Genomic DNA, 19,578 nt, shown 5'->3' on the forward strand with positions numbered 1-19,578 from the left:
TATATACAGTACACGGGGTCTCATCTGTCCCTATATACGGTGCACGGGGTCTCATCCGTCCCTCTATACGGTACACGGGGTCTCATCCGTCCCTATATACGGTGCACGGGGTCTCATCCGTCCCTCTATAAGGTACACGGGGTCTCATCCGTCCCTCTATAAGGTACACGGGGTCTCATCCGTCCCTCTATACAGTACACGGGGTCTCATTCGTCCCTCTATACAGTACACGGGGTCGCATCTGTCCCTATATACAGTACACGGGGTCTCATCCGTCCCTCTATACGGTGCACGGGGTCTCATCTGTCCCTCTATACGGTACACGGGGTCTCATCCGTCCCTCTATACGGTGCATGGGGTCTCATATGTCCCTCTATACGGTGCACGGGGTCGCATCTGTCCCTATATACAGTACACGGGGTCTCATTCGTCCCTCTATACAGTACACGGGGTCTCATCTGTCCCTATATACGGTACACGGGGTCTCATCCGTCCCTATATACGGTGCACGGGGTCTCATCCGTCCCTCTATACGGTGCACGGGGTCTCATCCGTCCCTATATACGGTGCACGGGGTCTCATCCGTCCCTCTATACGGTGCACGAGGTCTCATCCCTCCCTCTATACGGTGCACGGGGTCTCATCCGTCCCTATATACAGTACACGGGGTCTCATCCGTCCCTATATACAGTACACTGGGTCTCATCCATCCCTATATACAGTACACGGGGTCTCATCTGTCCCTATATACAGTACACTGGGTCTCATCTGTCCCTATATACAGTACACTGGGTCTCATCTGTCCCTATATACAGTACACGGGGTCTCATCTGTCCCTATATACAGTACAATGGGTCTCATCCGTCCCTATATACAGTACACGGGGTCTCATCCATCCCTATATACGGTACACGGGGACTCATCCGTCCCTATATACAGTACACGGGGTCTCATCCATCCCTATATACGGTACACGGGGACTCATCCGTCCCTATATACGGTACACTGGGTCTCATCCGTCCCTATATACAGTACACGGGGTCTCATCTGTCCCTATATACAGTACACTGGGTCTCATCCATCCCTATATACAGTACACTGGGTCTCATCTGTCCCTATATACAGTACACTGGGTCTCATCTGTCCCTATATACAGTACACGGGGTCTCATCCGTCCCTATATACAGTACACGGGGTCTCATCTGTCCCTATATACAGTACACTGGGTCTCATCCGTCCCTATATACAGTACACGGGGTCTCATCCATCCCTATATACGGTACACGGGGACTCATCCGTCCCTATATACGGTACACGGGGACTCATCCATCCCTATATACGGTACACGGGGACTCATCCATCCCTATATACGGTACACGGGGACTCATCCGTCCCTTTATACAGTACACTGGGTCTCATCCGTCCCTATATACGGTACACGGGGACTCATCCGTCCCTATATACAGTACACGGGGTCTCATCCATCCCTATATACGGTACACGGGGACTCATCCGTCCCTATATACAGTACATTACGCCATCCAACATGGTGTCAATAAAAACTACAGCTCAGCGTGTAAAAACAACTCTACTATGATTCAATTTACTGAAAAATGAAAGGGCTGCCACCTGGAAGAACGGGAGGGGAAAAAAAAGAAAATGTAAAGTTAGGAGTGAAAAGTTGTAAACGCTACACTGTGTCCTTATATACAGGGCGCAGTACCCCTATACACCGGCTAATACACAGGTGAGCTCCCGGAAGTGTGCAACCACAAATTGCGTAATCCGTACAGGTGAGGTCCCGGAAGTCCGTACAGGTGAGCTCCCGGAAATGCTTTCCGTGTTGTACAGGTGACTCCGGATATGACGGCCGGTGTAGGTTCGGGTGTTCCCGGAAGTGTCTCAGGTGTGAGGGTGGGGGTCACGTGTGGGGCCGTGTGGGCGGAGTCTGCGGGTTTCGGGCAGGTGAGCCGCGTCCTGTATATTGGGCGCCGGTGGTGAGGCCGGTGACTGCGGACTGTCAGCAGGGCGGGCGGCCGGTGCGTGCTACAGGTGCCGCCATTCCCGGCACACAGCTCGCAGGGGAAGCTGCACACCTATCGTCTGTGCCCCAGTGCATGCTGGTACTTGTAGTTCTTCCAGTTCTGGGTTATTCCTGTCTTTGCATTATTGATACTGTGTTATCCCCCACCTGTTACTTCTGAGACTTGTAGTTCCCCTGGGCTGAGTGCATTAGTAACATCTGTGAGGTTCTCAGCTTTTCTAGGTTTCAGGATGAATGTGCCTATCTGTCTGTGGCTCTCCCCCTGTAGGGCAGCCTTGGACTTGTAGTTCCCCCTCCAGTCAGTGAGTGCTGGGACTTGTAGTTCTCCTGTGTGATAAGTAATGATTGATGCCATATTTAATGCCTCTTTTCTTCTCAGGACGTGGAGTGATGGATCTGGTCTCCTCTCCGCTGTGGCTCCTCGCTGCGCTGTGCGGCCTGTGCCTGGTGCTGGGTGAGTGCGGGGTAATGACATATCGGGGGGAGCGTGTAGGGGTAGTTGCCAGCGGCTCCACTCATCAGGGCCGGGGTCACACGCCCAGTGGGCCGCTGCGGGAACTCGTCTTCATCATGTTTCGACATGGAGCTGCCCAGAAAACCTCCATGTCCACTAGCACAGTGGCTGGAATTGCCTTTGCACTGTCAATGTAAACTGAAAATGCACTAATGTGGACGAGCCCTGCAAGGTGCTAAAGGGGAAGTGCGAAAAGAGGCGGAGCCTTATAGGAAACGGTCTAATCTACCAGTACGGTTTTGGAACAAGGTAAACACTTAAGAATAGACCCCAATGCCCCCTCCCCCAATGATCTGGCTGCCCTCCAACCCCCCCCCCCCCAGGTCATCTAACAGCAGAGGGGACCTAACCGTGCCCGTATGATTGGGCTGTAGAGGGCACCCACACCCCTACCTCTCCATGATCAGGCTTTAGAGCGGATTCTCCTCCCAAAAGATCTGGCTGCAGAGAGGTCCTATTACCCCACCAAATGATGGTTCTGTCGCGGGCGGAGGAGGGGACGCTGCGCTCACCCACTGCTCGGGTCCGGCTGCTGCTGCTGCTCGGTGGTGGCTCGAGCGGTGGGCCGGATCCCGGGGACTCGAGCGGCGCTCCTCGCCCGTGAGTGAAAGGGGGTGGTTTGGTTTAGGGATATTGTCCGTGACGCCACCCACGGTTGTGACACCACCGCTACTCTGGATGGGGAACCCGGGAGCGATAACAGGGAGCAGCTTGGATGTTAGTTCTCCCCTCCGTGGGTAGGGGGGTTGGTTGTCCCGGGGCCCGGTGAGGGGTAGGGATAGATTACGGGCCTGGTGAGGTGCAGGGTCGCGGGGGGCAGCGCTGTGCTGCACGGCACGTCACGGTGGTACTCACTCAGCCATTGATGAATGCCAAGTCACCGGTAAAACAAACGGCTGGATGGACGGGTCCCACAGACGGCTGCGGTGGTTCTTCTCCCGGTAGGTTGGTGGTGACTGCCTTTCCCTGCACCTGTGTTATGTTACGGTTCCAATGGCTTCCCACCGGTAACCCGCTCCCCAGCTTGGATGGATGCTGAAGGAGCCCCTTTTGCCCGCAGGCGCTGGCCCTGGTAACTGTAGCCTTGGCGGTGACTGTGTTTCCCTCTAACGGTTGGACTGTTGCCTTCAATCGGGTCTTGACTGCTGGGAAACCCCGGAGGTTCCCTTCGTTAACGGATTTGACCAGTTTTATGGCGACTCCTAGCCTGGTCGGGGTCTGTAAGCCCTGCCGGATGGTGCTGGCTTCTCTTCACTCCCCGATCCGGTACCGGCGGGCCACCGCCCATCCCCGGTCCTTACGGTTCGCTCCAATTAGCCTCTCCTGCAGACGGTCACCACCGTCTGCCAACCTTGCTGTTCCGTCCGGGCCACACACCCGGACACCGTCAGACTGCTCCTCTACCACTTCACTCCCTCCAACTTCAAAACTCTATCTTATCTGACTCCTTTTCCCGCCTCCAGGACTGTGAACTCCTCGGGTGGGCAGGACCAATCGCCTGGCCCACCCCCTGGTTTGGACATCAGCCCCTGGAGGAAGGAAACAAGGATTTTTGTGTTTGACTTCGGTGTGCCTGACCGGGAGTGTGGGGTGTGTTGGTGTAGTTCTGTGATGACCTGGCTTGTCCAGGGCGCCACAGTTCCTCAAAGGGGACCTTCTGCACCCCCCCCCACCCCAAAATGATTTGGCTGTTTAGAGAACCTGCTGCCCCTCTGTCCAAATAATTAGGCTTCAGAGTGGACCCACCTCTCCCCCAAATGATCAGGTTGCAGAGGGGACCTAGTTTAGCCCCCCACCACCACCAAATGATCAGGCCTCAGAGTGCACCCCCCCCCCCAAAAAAAGTTCAGACTGGAGAGGACCTAGCCCCCCCCACCCCGCAATGATCACTATTTAGAGGGGACCTGCTTCTCTCCCCAAAAATTAGGCTGCAAAGATGACTTGCTTCTATTTCCCACCCCCCCACCCCCTCGCCCCAAATAAATAGGCTTCAAATCGGGCTTGCTTTGCCCCCCAAAAAAAAGTTCAGCCTGCAAGGAGGACCTGCTCCACCCCTCCGCCCATTCCCAATTTTCCCCCCTCAATGCTTGGTTGTTGTCATAGGCCTTGGATTATCGGAGATTTGGGGCATGTTCACACATCACCCTCGTGTTACAGGTTTAGTAAAACCAAACAAGGGAGAAGTCTCCGTGTCTCGCTGACTCCTTGTTTCGCCACCGCTCTCGTTGTCCGTGATGTCACCGCTTTCCTTCTCCAGTTTCTGCCTCCTGTAAATCCTGTTGTCATTAGGCTGTGAGTCAGCGGGGAGTGAGTGCATAAGTATGTGACCCCCTGCGCTGACACAAGGGACGTGCTGCGGAGTACGGCGGGGGTCGCTATTCCTGATATGGCGGGAGCATCGGGGAAACGTCTTACAAGTGTCAGGTAGTTTATTATTGATGTCTCCAGACGCGTCCTGTCCGGGAGCAGCTGCCAAGTCCTCACATGCCTGGTGTGAAGTCTTTGTACCCGCGCCATCACTTATGCCTGCAGTGTATCTGTCTGCAGATCCAGCACCAGGCAGGTATATGGCGGAGACAGACGGAGGGTGAAGAGGATGCGCACCGTGACTGTCAGGCATCGGGGGGGGGGGGCAGGATTAAAAGTGATCCGCAGGATTTGGGTCCTTAAAGGATACTTTAGTTTCTTCAAATCTGCACCGAAAAAAGGTAAAAACACAATAATTGGGGCAGATTTTAATGCGACAACTGCAAAAAAAAATGGTGTTTTCACCTGTGGGAACAAGGGCACATAGTGTTGGGTGAGCTTACTGAGCTGCAGCATCCAAGCCGGGCCGTGGGATACAGAGCTGGGGCATCCAAGCCGGGTCGTGGTGGGATTCCGAGCTGGGGCATCCGAGCCGGGCCGTGGGATACAGAGCTGGGGCATCCGAGCTGGGCCGTGGTGGGATACCGAGCTGGGGCATCCAAGCCGGGTCACGGGATACCGAGCTGGGGCATCCAAGCCGGGTCACGCGATACCGAGCTGGGGCATCCATGCCGGGTCGCGGGATACCGAGCTGGAGCATCCAAGCCGGGTCGTGGGATACCGAGCTGGGGCATCCAAGCCGGGTCGTGTGGGATACCGAGCTGGGGCATCCAAGCCGGGTCGTGGGATACCGAGCTGGGGCATCCAAGCCGGGTCGTGGGATACCGAGCTGGGGGCATCCAAGCCGGGTCGCGGGATACCGAGCTGGGGCATCCAAGCCGGGTCGCGGGATACCGAGCTGGGGCATCCAAGCCGGGTCGCGGGATACCGAGCTGGGGCATCCAAGCCGGGTCGCGGGATACCGAGCTGGGGCATCCAAGCCGGGTCGCGGGATACCGAGCTGGGGCATCCAAGCTTGTTCGCGGGATACCGAGCTGGGGCATCCAAGCTTGTTCGCGGGATACCGAGCTGGGGCATCCAAGCTTGTTCGCGGGATACCGAGCTGGGGCATCCAAGCTTGGTCGCGGGATACCGAGCTGGGGCATCCAAGCTTGGTCGCGGGATACCGAGCTGGGGCATCCAAGCTTGGTCGCGGGATACCGAGCTGGGGCATCCAAGCTTGGTCGCGGGATACCGAGCTGGGGCATCCAAGCTTGGTCGCGGGATACCGAGCTGGGGCATCCAAGCTTGGTCGCGGGATACCGAGCTGGGGCATCCAAGCTTGGTCGCGGGATACCGAGCTGGGGCATCCAAGCTTGGTCGCGGGATACCGAGCTGGGGCATCCAAGCTTGGTCGCGGGATACCGAGCTGGGGCATCCAAGCTTGGTCGCGGGATACCGAGCTGGGGCATCCAAGCTTGGTCGCGGGATACCGAGCTGGGGCATCCAAGCTTGGTCGCGGGATACCGAGCTGGGGCATCCAAGCTTGGTCGCGGGATACCGAGCTGGGGCATCCAAGCTTGGTCGCGGGATACCGAGCTGGGGCATCCAAGCTTGGTCGCGGGATACCGAGCTGGGGCATCCAAGCTTGGTCGCGGGATACCGAGCTGGGGCATCCAAGCTTGGTCGCGGGATACCGAGCTGGGGCATCCAAGCTTGGTCGCGGGATACCGAGCTGGGGCATCCAAGCTTGGTCGCGGGATACCGAGCTGGGGCATCCAAGCTTGGTCGCGGGATACCGAGCTGGGGCATCCAAGCTTGGTCGCGGGATACCGAGCTGGGGCATCCAAGCTTGGTCGCGGGATACCGAGCTGGGGCATCCAAGCTTGGTCGCGGGATACCGAGCTGGGGCATCCAAGCTTGGTCGCGGGATACCGAGCTGGGGCATCCAAGCTTGGTCGCGGGATACCGAGCTGGGGCATCCAAGCTTGGTCGCGGGATACCGAGCTGGGGCATCCAAGTGGTCGCGGGATACCGAGCTGGGGCATCCAAGCTTGGTCGCGGGATACCGAGCTGGGGCATCCAAGCTTGGTCGCGGGATACCGAGCTGGGGCATCCAAGCTTGGTCGCGGGATACCGAGCTGGGGCATCCAAGCTTGGTCGCGGGATACCGAGCTGGGGCATCCAAGCTTGGTCGCGGGATACCGAGCTGGGGCATCCAAGCTTGGTCGCGGGATACCGAGCTGGGGCATCCAAGCTTGGTCGCGGGATACCGAGCTGGGGCATCCAAGCTTGGTCGCGGGATACCGAGCTGGGGCATCCAAGCTTGGTCGCGGGATACCGAGCTGGGGCATCCAAGCTTGGTCGCGGGATACCGAGCTGGGGCATCCAAGCTTGGTCGCGGGATACCGAGCTGGGGCATCCAAGCTTGGTCGCGGGATACCGAGCTGGGGCATCCAAGCTTGGTCGCGGGATACCGAGCTGGGGCATCCAAGCTTGGTCGCGGGATACCGAGCTGGGGCATCCAAGCTTGGTCGCGGGATACCGAGCTGGGGCATCCAAGCTTGGTCGCGGGATACCGAGCTGGGGCATCCAAGCTTGGTCGCGGGATACCGAGCTGGGGCATCCAAGCTTGGTCGCGGGATACCGAGCTGGGGCATCCAAGCTTGGTCGCGGGATACCGAGCTGGGGCATCCAAGCTTGGTCGCGGGATACCGAGCTGGGGCATCCAAGCCGGGCCGCGGGATACTCAGACAGACATGAACAGTACTACAACCCCCATCGGGTCACTTTCTCCGGGTGTTTTATTTTTGGTGGCCGTTCCTATAAATTTGGGGACTCCTCCTTATGTTGGAGAACCAGTTCTTCTCCGGCCGTGAGTCATTTTACAAGGTCCATCAAGGGGTTAAGTTTGGTTTACCTCATCAGTAACAAACATCCGGCTCTGCTTAAAGGGGAAGTACACAGTTGCAAAAAATATGACGGCAGACGGTTTATATGACGGTCTGATTTTCCACCCCTGGCTTTCCCTGTGGGCAGTAAATACTGCAGGTTGTTGTTGATGTGGTATAGCTCTGTACGGTTCTAGGATGACCAGGAGATATCGGAACCATCACAAGCCTCAGCTGTGACCAGGCCGCCTGGGCAACCCTCTGCACCTACCTTGTCAGTGGCAGTCCCTGTCACCCCCCCCCTTCCCCCTTGGTGTCCTCATAGCTGACAGGGCATTAGCCATATGTGCGCAGATGGCATCTAGACGTTACATGGCCGTCCACGCGGTATTATGAGCCAGGTGTGAGGAGCGGGGGTGAAGGGTAAGGCCACCAGCGGACCACCATGTGAGGGCGGGTCAAGAAAATTACCTTTTTATTAAGTTTTATAAGACTTTTAAGTGAATAAATATTATTATTGTGACACTTATTGTGATGCTACTATGTGTACAGGTCACTGTCAGCAAACTTATCAGAGCATTACAATGACTCATAACACAGGATCCACCATTCACAATAGGTGATGTCACAGCTCACCTCCTCCTCCTCCTGTACAATAACTGATAACACAGCTATATACAGTGGATAATCTAGGATCCACTATTCACAATAGCTGATGTCACAGCCCAACTCCTCCTCCTGCCTCCTCCTGTACAATGATTAATAACGCCTCTATATATAGTTGATAACATAGGATCCACTAGTCACAATAAGTGATGTCACAGCCCACCTCCTCCTCCTATACAATGATTAATAACTCTATATATAGTTAACATAGGATCCACTATTCACAATAGGCGATGTGCAGTTCTTGCTATTATCCTCTGGATTACTGAGCTGCTCCCATACAGTGGGGGTGCTGGCTGTGTTACACAGTTGCCTCCTTATAGTAACTGATGGGATGGGAGACCATCAGTAAGATTGACACAATTCAGCTATGTACAAATATTGTTATCCTTCTCCTCACTTCTCTATTCCTATATATTAGAGTCATTACACACAGAGTGATCTATTCCTATATATTATAGTCATTATATATACAGGGGCCGCCGGGCTCTTCTCGGCCCGGACGGGGCCGCCGGGCTCTTCTCGGCCCGGACGGGGCCGCCGGGCTCTTCTCGGCCCGGACGGGGCCGCCGGGCTCTTCTCGGCCCGGACGGGGCCGCCGGGCTCTTCTCGGCCCGGACGGGGCCGCCGGGCTCTTCTCGGCCCGGACGGGGCCGCCGGGCTCTTCTCGGCCCGGCGGGCTCTTCTCTGCTGTTGTTTTGCTAGTCTCAAGCCATCAGGTTGCTGGTCTTCCTCTTCGCCTTGTTCCTTCTTTTCTTCCAACCATGGTATTGGTAACATCCTTCTCCAGCACCACTTTTCGAAAGCATTGATTTGTCTTCTGACTTGTTCCTTCATCGTCCAGGTTTCCCATCCATATGTTACCACAGAAAATACCAGACTATGTACGAGCCGTGTCTTTGTCACCAGTGAAATGTTCCTGGATGTGAGGACCTTGTCCAGTGACCTCACTATTGATTTGCCCATAGCTATTCTCCTATTGACTTCCGGTGTCTTCTCTGCGTCTCGAGTGATTGTTGATCTGAGTAGGTTTAAATCCTTTACAACTTCCAGTTTGTCGCCGTCCATCTCAAATATGGTTCGCTTGTACCTGGCCGTAGTCAATATCTTTGTCTTTGTACGGAGAAGGTCTCCCATGTTTGATCCTTTCCATCTTGACTCTCCATGGTAAGTCTATAATTCAATCTACACTTGTTGCTTTCAATATTGTGTCATCTGTGTATTTAAGATTGTTGATGGTTCGCCCAGCAATTTTTATTCCTTTTTCTTTTTTGGAAAGTCAATCCTTCCTGAAAATCACTTCTACATATAAATTGCAGCGAAATGGTGACTGTATGCCACCTTGTCTGACGCCTCGCTCTACTTTGGGCCATGCCGTGTTACTGTACCTCCCCAGCGCCAGCAGCCGGGCCACCGATTGGATCCGCGGTGGCTCGAGGGGGTCTCCGGACCCAAGTGGGGTAGCGCAGATACTCAAACTAAAAGGGGGTATTTACAGGGGATTTTTGTGGTTAGTTTGTGACACCACCCACGGTGTGTGGTAAGGTGGGATACGCCCGGTGGCGTTGGGATAGCAGCTAATGTTTAACCCCTCCATGGGTAGGGGAAATGCCCCGGCACTTGGTGGTGGTGAGAGGGGAGCACTCAGTCCAATAATGCTGACACCGACAACTTGTAAACCAGAATTCTTAGCACCGCTGTAGCAAGGAGGGAGCACGCTGGGATCCCGTGCCCTATGGTGTTGCCTCTTAGCCTGTGACCCTGAGCTTGGCACCTCTGTCTGTAGTTGGTCCCTCTCAGCTTGAAACTGAATGGGTCCCGCTCACCCGTATGGCTAACGGTGTGAGCTTCCTCTCAGGGTTCACGCTTGGGATTCTCTGGACTGTATTTGGGAAAGTTCTATCCCCCTCGTTGCGCTTGTACCCCGATTTTTGGAGCGGGTGGAGGACAAATCGTGAAGTCTTCGCCCTCGTCGGGTAAATTTACCAGGATGTGTGAAGCTACTTCCCGGCCTAGGGTCCACGTGCCGTGCCGTGCCCTGGCCCCTGCCCGGAGATGGCTCAAGGCCGCCGGCTGCCCTCCTCGGCAGTTCCGTACCCCTTGACATGATTCCCTGCGACCGAGGATCCAGCTCCTACCAGGCCCAGACCAACATCTGCCACCTAGTAACTGAGGAGTCCACCTCCTAATCTCCTCCAACGACTTGTGACCTCTCCTCTTGAGTCAACACTTGACTGACTACTCCTGACGTCCCCTTACCAACCCCCTAAGTGTCCACCCCTATTCCCTTCAGGCTGTCCACTGTTGGTGCAGAGTGTTCCTAGGATTTTGATTAGCTTGTTCTTAGCAACACCACAGGCCTGGGATCCGTAACAAAGGAGGATTGGATATCATGCATAAAGGCATATTACACAATACCCTGCGACGACCTGATAGGCCAGGGCGTCATATTACCCTGTTCCGTTCGGACTGTTGCTTCTTGGTGGATGTACAGGTTCCTGATGAGGCCGATCAGATGGTTCGGCACACCCGTATCCTTCATGGTATTCCAAAGATTGTGGTGACCAACACATTTGAAGGCTTTACTGTAGTCGATGAAGCAAAAATAGAGCTTATATTCTTTGTCCTTTTCCATCATCCATCTATTGTTAGCGGTTACATCTCTTGTCCGTTGGGCTCTTCTGAATCCTGCTCGTTCATCGGGCAGCTCTGTCACAGTAAACCTGTAGCAGTTTCTGTAGGATCTTCAGTAGTATTTTGCTGGCATGAGGTATGAGCGCAATAGTCCGATAGTGTCCACAGTCGGTGGCATCTCCCTTCTCCTAAACAGGAATAAACACTAATCTTGTCCAGTCCACCAACTGGACAAGATTAGTGGACGACTTCGTCCTTCAAGATGTTTGGTTCGCTATCATTTCTGGTCTTTGTTTCTTCCTGTGTCACTGAGCCGTTCTTGTAGAGGTGTGCTGTGTATTTTTTTCCATCTTTCCTTGATTTGTTCCAGCTCAGTTCCCATTCCAGTCTTTCAACATTCCCACTCTTGGTTGAAACTTTCATCGTATCTTTTGGTGCCTTCCTGATTTTGCCCTTCAGATGTTTGTTTTCTATCTCTTTTGGTAATAAAGTTCTTTATCTGCCCAAATGGTCTTTAGTCTTTTACTGATGTTGTCTGTGTCCTGATGTACCTTTTTTGATTTTGCTATTCTGTCTTTCTTCAATAATCTTTAGGGTTTCTTCTGTCAACCATGTCTGCAGGGGGTCTCTTCTACCTCTTGTTTATTGCCTTTCTGGCTTCTTAAGTAGTAATAGTCGTCATATGTGACCATAATTCCACAGGATTTCTTTTGTCCGTGTCCAGTGATATAAATCTGTAGTGTAGACCGTTCCAAAATACTGCAGGAATGTTGGTCAAATCGAAGTTGGTACCGATCTGTTGTCTGTTTGCGCAGCTGGACTCTAATCTTTTGCTGTTAAAAGTTTATGATCAGTTGCACAGTCAGCTCCTGACCTTCTTTTTGTGGTAATGATCGATGACCACCATGTTTTGCGAACACATATCGATCTGATTCTTATAGGCCCTGATATCTTTAATGTTTTGTTTTTTGTTTTTTTTTTTCAAATATTTGCATTAAAACAAAAAACAAAGTAAAAATTAAATATATACAGTATTTTTGGGTGTGAGTGATGGGCATACCCGGACTGTAAAAGTCTGGATCTGCGTGGGTTCACAAGTACCTGTGCACTGACCCTGGATCCAGAGTTCTAAGTGAACTCTGAATACCTATCCGGATCCGGCAACTCGGGTGGAAAAAGAATATAGGGAAAAGCAGGCGGGTTATGCTTGTCTACACGTGGCTGTAACACTACTTCTGGGGCGTTGATACTATTTCCGGGGCCCCTTATTATCCCTTCATACTTTTGTACTGCTTCCCGCACCCACCTGGCTGGGGAGGCCCATATTTTGGCCTCCCCTAGCCTAAGGGGTACTTCTCACATAGTGAGATCGCTGCTGAGTCACGGGTTTTGTGACGTACCAGTGACCTCATCAGCGATCTCGCTGTGTGTGACACTGAGCAGCGACCTGGCCCCTGCTGTGAAATCGCTGATCGTTACACACTGCTCCAGTTTATTTTCTTCAAAGCCGATGTCCTGCTGGGCAGGACGCATTGCTGTGTTTGACACCTACCAACAACCTTCTATACAGGTCGCTGATCGTTACTGCATCATTGGCAAGTTCTGACTGTGTGACCTCTCACCAGCGACTTGCCAGCGATCCTTATCAGATCACATCGTTTTCGGGATCGCTGGTAAGTCGTTAAATGTGACGGGGGCCCTAAGAAATAGCAGCCTGCAGCTGCCCTGAATTGTTGCATCCGATGTGATAATCCTGGAACTTTACCTGGCTCTTCCCGATTATCCTAGTGGGGTGGCAATCTGGGTAATAAGTGGTTAATGACAGGTTAAGCCCCCGTCACATTTAACGACTTACCAGCGATCCCGAAAACGATGTGACCTGATAAGGATCGCTGGTAAGCTGCTGGGAGGTCGCTGGTGAGATGTCACACAGTCAGACCTTACCAACAACGTAGTAACGATCAGCGACCTGTGTAACAATCTCGGCGGGCGTTGGGACTGTTAGGAGGCCGTTGGTAGGCGTCAAACACAGCGATGTGTCCTGCCCAGCAGGACATCGCCTTTGAAGAAAATGGTCAGGACCATTCATCAACGACTAGAGATCTCACAGCAGGGGCCTGATCGCTGGTAGGTGTCACACATAACAAGATCGAAAACTGTGACGTAGCAACGATCTCGTTAGCGATCTCGTTGTGTGTGACGGGGCCTTTATAGCTGCTACTAAGCCCTAGATTAGTAATGGGGAGGGTCTATGAGGTCTATACCCCCCATTGCTAATTTGTAAGTGAAAAGAAATAAAAACACATCCCGAAGTCTCAAATTTATTAACACCCAAAACACAGTTCCGACAAGATCCCATGACAATTCTAGCTCTGCTACATACTGAAGTGACAGTGCGTGGGGAAAATACAGAACATGACCACACGCTGTGGCTTCAGGCAGAGAATGACTACTGAGCCGCAGCTGTGAGCAGGGACATCACTGTTTATTTGTGGTCACAACTGGAGGTTCCCTTGGTACCCCCACCTGTGACCGCAGGGAAGCTGAGTATGAGAGGCGGCCCCCCCGGGAGGGACCGAGAGGCGGCGGACACCCCCCCCCGGGAGGGACCGAGAGGCGGCGGCCCCGTGTTCCGGGAGTCAAAAGGGATTGCTGTTGGCTGACCTGTACCTGTTTAAGGAGGGGTCTTTATACTGCTATACCGTGCACTCATCCAGATGTAGAGGCCTTTTTGGAGTTATAGCCTCTTGGATACTGTTGCGGCCATGTACAGAGGGTTGTGCCCGCTCGGTGGCTCGGCCGTACTGCATGGGGTTGTGACTGAACTTGTCCGTGGCAGGAATCCGACATGTCTGCAGCACCTTGCACAAGCCAGAATAGACTGACAGCGGTGCCATGTTCCTGCAGCCGGTGCCATGTGATTTATGGGATCTGAGGCTGGGATCTCTTGAGGATCTGGGCATTCGGCCCATTATAATGTAACCCTTCATCTCCCCGCATAATGCAGATTCTTGTCGTTTTTTTCTTCAACCTCAGCTCAAGAAGTTTAATTATAAACCCCGTCCATCCACAGGAGCCCTGGAATATTTAACCTTAGTGCGAGTCTGGCATATTATCAAGGTTAATAAGTAAGTGCGGAAAAACGCCGTCTTCTCAAGAACACGGTCCCCCCCCCCCCCCCCCCCCCGCCGAGCTGCAGACCATTACATTCCCTAATATATGATTATTACACAAACATTACCTGCCGGGGAGAAGTGTTCTCCGCTCCTACATGCCCAGAGCCTGGAATCTGTATGTGTCAAGTTTGCCTCCTGTGCCCCATAGCCTGGGCGTGGAGGTGGCAGTGTACATCCGAGCCACGCCATGCCAGAAAGTCACACTGCAGAGAGAACGTATACTGACAAAGCCACGTACTGGTACATTCATGTACATAGGAGCAGTATTATAGTAGTTATATTCTTCTACATAGGAGCAGTATTATAGTAGTTATATTCTTGTACATAGGGAGCAGTATTATAGTAGTTATATTCTTGTACATAGGGGCAGTATTATAGTAGTTATATTCTTGTACATAGGGGGCAGTATTATAGTAGTTATATTCTTGTACATAGGGGCAGTATTAGTTATATTCTTGTACATAGGGGCAGTATTATAGTAGTTATATTCTTGTACATAGGGGCAGTATTATAGTAGTTATATTCTTGTACATAGGGGGGCAGTATTATAGTAGTTATATTCTTGTACATAGGGAGCAGTATTATAGTAGTTATATTCTTGTACATAGGGAGCAGTATTATAGTAGTTATATTCTTGTACATAGGGGGCAGTATTATAGTAGTTATATTATTGTACATAGGAGCAGTATTATAGTAGTGATATTCTTGTACATAGGGAGCAGTATTATAGTAGTTATATTCTTGTACATAGGGAGCAGTATTATAGTAGTTATATTCTTGTACATAGGGAGCAGTATTATAGTAGTTATATTCTTGTACATAGGGGGCAGTATTATAGTAGTTATATTCTTGTATAAAGGGGGCAGTATTATAGCAGTTATATTCTTGTACATAGGGGCAGTATTATAGTAGTTATATTCTTGTACATAGGAGCAGTATTATAGTAGTTATATTCTTGTACATAGGAGCAGTATTATAGTAGTTATATTCTTGTACATAGGGGGCAGTATTATAGTAGTTATATTCTTGTACATAGGGGGCAGTATTATAGTAGTTATATTCTTGTACATAGGGGCAGTATTATAGTAGTTATATTCTTGTACATAGGGGGCAGTATTATAGTAGTTATATTCTTGTACATAGGGGGCAGTATTATAGTAGTAATATTCTTGTACATACGAGGCAGTATTATAGTAGTTATATTCTTGTACATAGGGGGCAGTATTATATATAGTAGTCATTTCTCTGTCTTCGCAGTGTTTCATTTCTTACTATAAATCTTTTTCTATTCCCTCTTTAGCCACAAACGACACTTCCACCACGCCGTCCCCGGGGAGACTCTCGGTGAGTGAAATGGCTTTTTGAGGTTTTTTTTGTTTTTTTTTTTGGGATGAGTCAGTGACACACCTTATGCACCAACTTGACTTTGAACCATTTTATTGGAAGTACGAGGAAAATCCATATTGCGGATATGTCTGGCAGGCAATTATTACCAACCTCTGAGGCTTTCCAATAATCTTAGGGCATTGAGTTCATGGTTTCAGTCTGTGAATAATTCATTTAGCCTCCAAAAACATATTGATAGGGAATTTAGACTGTGAGCCCCAATGGGGACAGAGTTGCCAATGTATGTAAAAGCACTGTAGAATGAATGGCTATATAAATGAATAAACATTAATAATATAAATATTATAAAAAATAATAAATCATATATTTTCTGTATTATTTATACTATTTTTATGTATAATTAGATCTATATTTATTATTTATATTTATATCAATAAAAATATAAATATTCATAATATATACATTATTTTATTTTCATTTTATATTTTTATTATGTATAATTAGATATATTTATTATTATATCATACATAATATACATTATAATTTTTTAATTTATTTTTATTTATATCTATTATTTTTTATAATTATATTAATATAAATACAAATATTTATAAAATAAATAATTTATATATTTATATTTATTATTTAGATTATTTTTATTTATAATTTTTATTAATATAAATAACATGAATTAATTTTATTGTTTTTTTTTTTTTGTTTTTTTAATCATCAGATGTCAGGTTGAGGCCTTGGGTTATGACTCCTCCATTCAGAGGGTGCAGAATTGCCCCTCCCCCCCCCCCCCAAAAGTTTCCATCATTGGACCTACTGACGACCATTCTCTTCTACTTTTGCAGGAATCCGAGCGCCTGGCAGCAATCATCGTCCCGTCCGTAGTTGGCGGTATTATTTTAATTGGCATCATTGCCTTCTTCTTAATCAAAGTGAAAGAGAAGCGTCAGACGGAGGGAACGTACCGGCCCAGTAATGAGGAGCAGGCCGGCTCTCGAGTAGAGAACAACACTGCCTTGAAGCTTCCTCCGGAGGAGCGACTGATCTAACCGAGCACTCCGAATATCAGAGACTCCCACCGAGAGCCTGGATATCCCACCCGACTACTGAGGCCAGTCTGAACCCTGGGGCAAGGGGGGAAAGTTCTGCTTGCCAGCCGCAGATGGAGTAGACCCTTGTGACACCGGAGCGTGTCCATCATGAAGACCTCCGCTCTTCTCCACCGTACCTCGTGTCATATTTGCTTCTTTCCCCCTTTGAGTCCATACAATAGGTCACGTCCACCATACTTTAATTGTTTTTTAACGAGCATCCACTTTCTATACATGGTCTAATCTCGTAAAACAGTATTAGGTAATTAATGAATAATGGCTGCCGGGTTAGGGGGTGACACACGGCCGAATTTTTGTATTTTAATCCACGTCTTTTTAACGCGTTTCTGTAGATGGCTGTAATTAAGATTTTTGTATTTATGCAGGAATCAGGAAGGTGATTATATATAGAGATGTCTATTTAATTAATAAATATATTTTCATTTTATTTTACTTTTTAACCCTCACGTGTAATAATAAGGGAAGGGGGAACGTCCAGGTTGGATGGAAACTAAAGGAGGCCTCCGTCCCTGAGATGTTGCCCCCTAAACCGGACCTAGGGGGGGTTGATCAGGACCACTGGTGGCCATGGCGGACTAATACGCCATACCAATAACTCATGTAGCCATGACCACCGCTAGTGAAGCTTTATCATCTTCTCAAATCGTTTGATCAGATATCCCTTCGAGGCAAATGTCATACATGGATCAGAGTATGACGAGACCTAGAAATAATAAAAAAAATATTGTGGGTACGTGTCCCCACTTCCTACCTGTTAGTGTTCTATGCCCCCCCCTCCCCCATAAAAGAGCAGTGAACTTTAACGCCACTTCTTGAATAGTATTCCACATTATAAAAGTGAAAATCATCGCAGTATATCCTTGGTTGTTATTTGGCTTCTTTCACATTGGGCATTGCATTTAAAATTTTATCCAGAGCTGAACTCAAAATTCTGCGGTAGGACCTAGCATCACCCTCGCCATCTAGTCCTCGTTAGTTGCCTCGTTAAATGGGTATACGCAATGCTTTTAGTTAATTTGATAGAATTAAAATAAGCATGTTTTCCATTGATTTGCTTTTCCTATCTGCTGTCATTCTTCCCCAATTAGAGCTTTTATCTTACATAGTGTACAGCTGGTTTCCATGGAGCTCGGCCACCAAAGCCTGGCCAAGTATGGGTAGTAGTTACATTCTAGGAGAGGGTTTAACACTCTGAACGTACTCTTGTCGCCAACCCAATGACTTCTATACAGCAATCTGCTCAGCTCCTGACAAGCTGCTGTTATAGATCTTGCAAAATCACCACTATCAGAGCATTTCTCTGTAGTCCTAGCTCAGTGAGAGCTTGTTCAAATAGTCTGTTATCTCTATACATAAATAAAATGATAGTGCAGATGAACAAACCACTGAAGGTGAATGTCTTACAGCTGAGCCTTATAGTTCTGCTAACCAGAGCTGTCACTCAAGGAGGTGAGCCCGCCCTGCCAGAGACAAGGCAGTAAGGAGACTGTAAAGCCCTGTGCTGCTGAAGAGACAATTTGGGAGGTCCTTAGGAGGCAGGTCCTTAGGAGGCAGGTCCTTAGGAGGCAGGTCCTTAGGAGAATTATGAATGCAGCTCTGGGTGTGACTAAAGCATCAGCACCAAAACAATAGTGCTACAAATCAATAGAGAGGGAATGAATCCAAACGAGGACATAGAGATTTCTCATGGGTACAAGGTACATAAAATGTCTGTCTCGCCGCAGTTGTATGGTCTGGGTACTGTTCTTAGGTAGGGGGTCCACAGAAGTGCTGCTCGCCCTCATGTGCCTTACCCACCTCACACTGACAGTTCTTCCTCCCCTCCTCACTCTGTTACGCCAAATAAAATCATTTGCTTACCGCTGCTTTCAGAATATTTCAAGAATACTGTTTTGTACCGATCCTGTAATTTTTGTTTTTTTCTACACATTTTAGATGTAAATAAAATAAAAGTATTTTATCATGAATTTAATGTTTGTATTTTTTTTTTTCCCCCCATTAACTGGCACAATATTAGACTGCGTATAATGCCAGCAAAAGTAATAAAATTAATAAAACTAGTAATTTTGAAATATTAAACTAGTTTAACAGCGTGCCGGAAAGTGATCCCTTAGGCTGCTTTCACGCATCCGTTTTTTTTGCCATCAGGCACAATCCGGCGAATACCGGATAAAACGGATCCAGTGCCGGATGCGTTCTTATACTCATTGAATTGTATTAGTACCAGATTGTGCCTGATGCCCTTGCGTTTCATCCAGTGTGCGCCGGAGGCGAAATTTGTTTCCAGCTGCCGGAAAGGATGCCCAAGGGAATGATTTATTTATTTATTTTTTTGTCACCGGCAAAAAAAAACGCACTGCGCCGGATCTGGCGGCATATTGTAAAATGAAAGCCTATGGGCGCCGGATTAATGCGGCAAAAAACGCATTCCACCGACGGATCAGTTTCAGGTTTTTTTTTTTTTTAACGGAGCATGCTCAGATTCAGATGTGTAAATTCCTTTCTGGTTAGAAAATCTCACTCACTGGTCACCGGCGCGGCGCTGCACGGCTGTCACAAAGCTCCCGCCACTTCTCCTGCTTTGAAAATGTCGTCCGCTCATTATTCCATCTCTTATTCACTGCTTCCCCCGCCCACCTTCACCTATGATTTGGTGCAGTCAGACACGCCCCCATGCTGTGACAGCTGTCTCACTGCAACCAATTACAGCCGCCGGTGGGCAGGTCTAAATCTTGCAGTAAAATAATTTTAAAAAAAAATAACGCCGTGGGCCCCCCCCCCCCCCCCCCAGTTTTGATACCATCCAAGGTAAAGCCACACGGCTGAGGGCTGGTAT

General features: G+C 49.8%; 1 protein-coding gene across 1 annotated transcript; it reads left to right on the forward strand.

Annotated features, from left to right (window-relative positions):
- Positions 1-1,918: 1,918 nt before the first annotated feature.
- Positions 1,919-18,709, forward strand: CRB3 (crumbs cell polarity complex component 3). Its single transcript, XM_075343151.1, has 4 exons — positions 1,919-1,965; positions 2,424-2,498; positions 15,572-15,615; positions 16,476-18,709. The coding sequence occupies exons 2-4, from the start codon at positions 2,435-2,437 to the stop codon at positions 16,677-16,679; spliced, it is 312 nt and encodes a 103-aa protein (XP_075199266.1). The 5' UTR covers positions 1,919-1,965; positions 2,424-2,434; the 3' UTR covers positions 16,680-18,709.
- Positions 18,710-19,578: the final 869 nt, after the last annotated feature.

The sequence above is a fragment of the Anomaloglossus baeobatrachus genome, chromosome 4 (genome assembly GCF_048569485.1).
Source record: "Anomaloglossus baeobatrachus isolate aAnoBae1 chromosome 4, aAnoBae1.hap1, whole genome shotgun sequence".
Taxonomy (NCBI): domain Eukaryota; kingdom Metazoa; phylum Chordata; class Amphibia; order Anura; family Aromobatidae; genus Anomaloglossus; species Anomaloglossus baeobatrachus.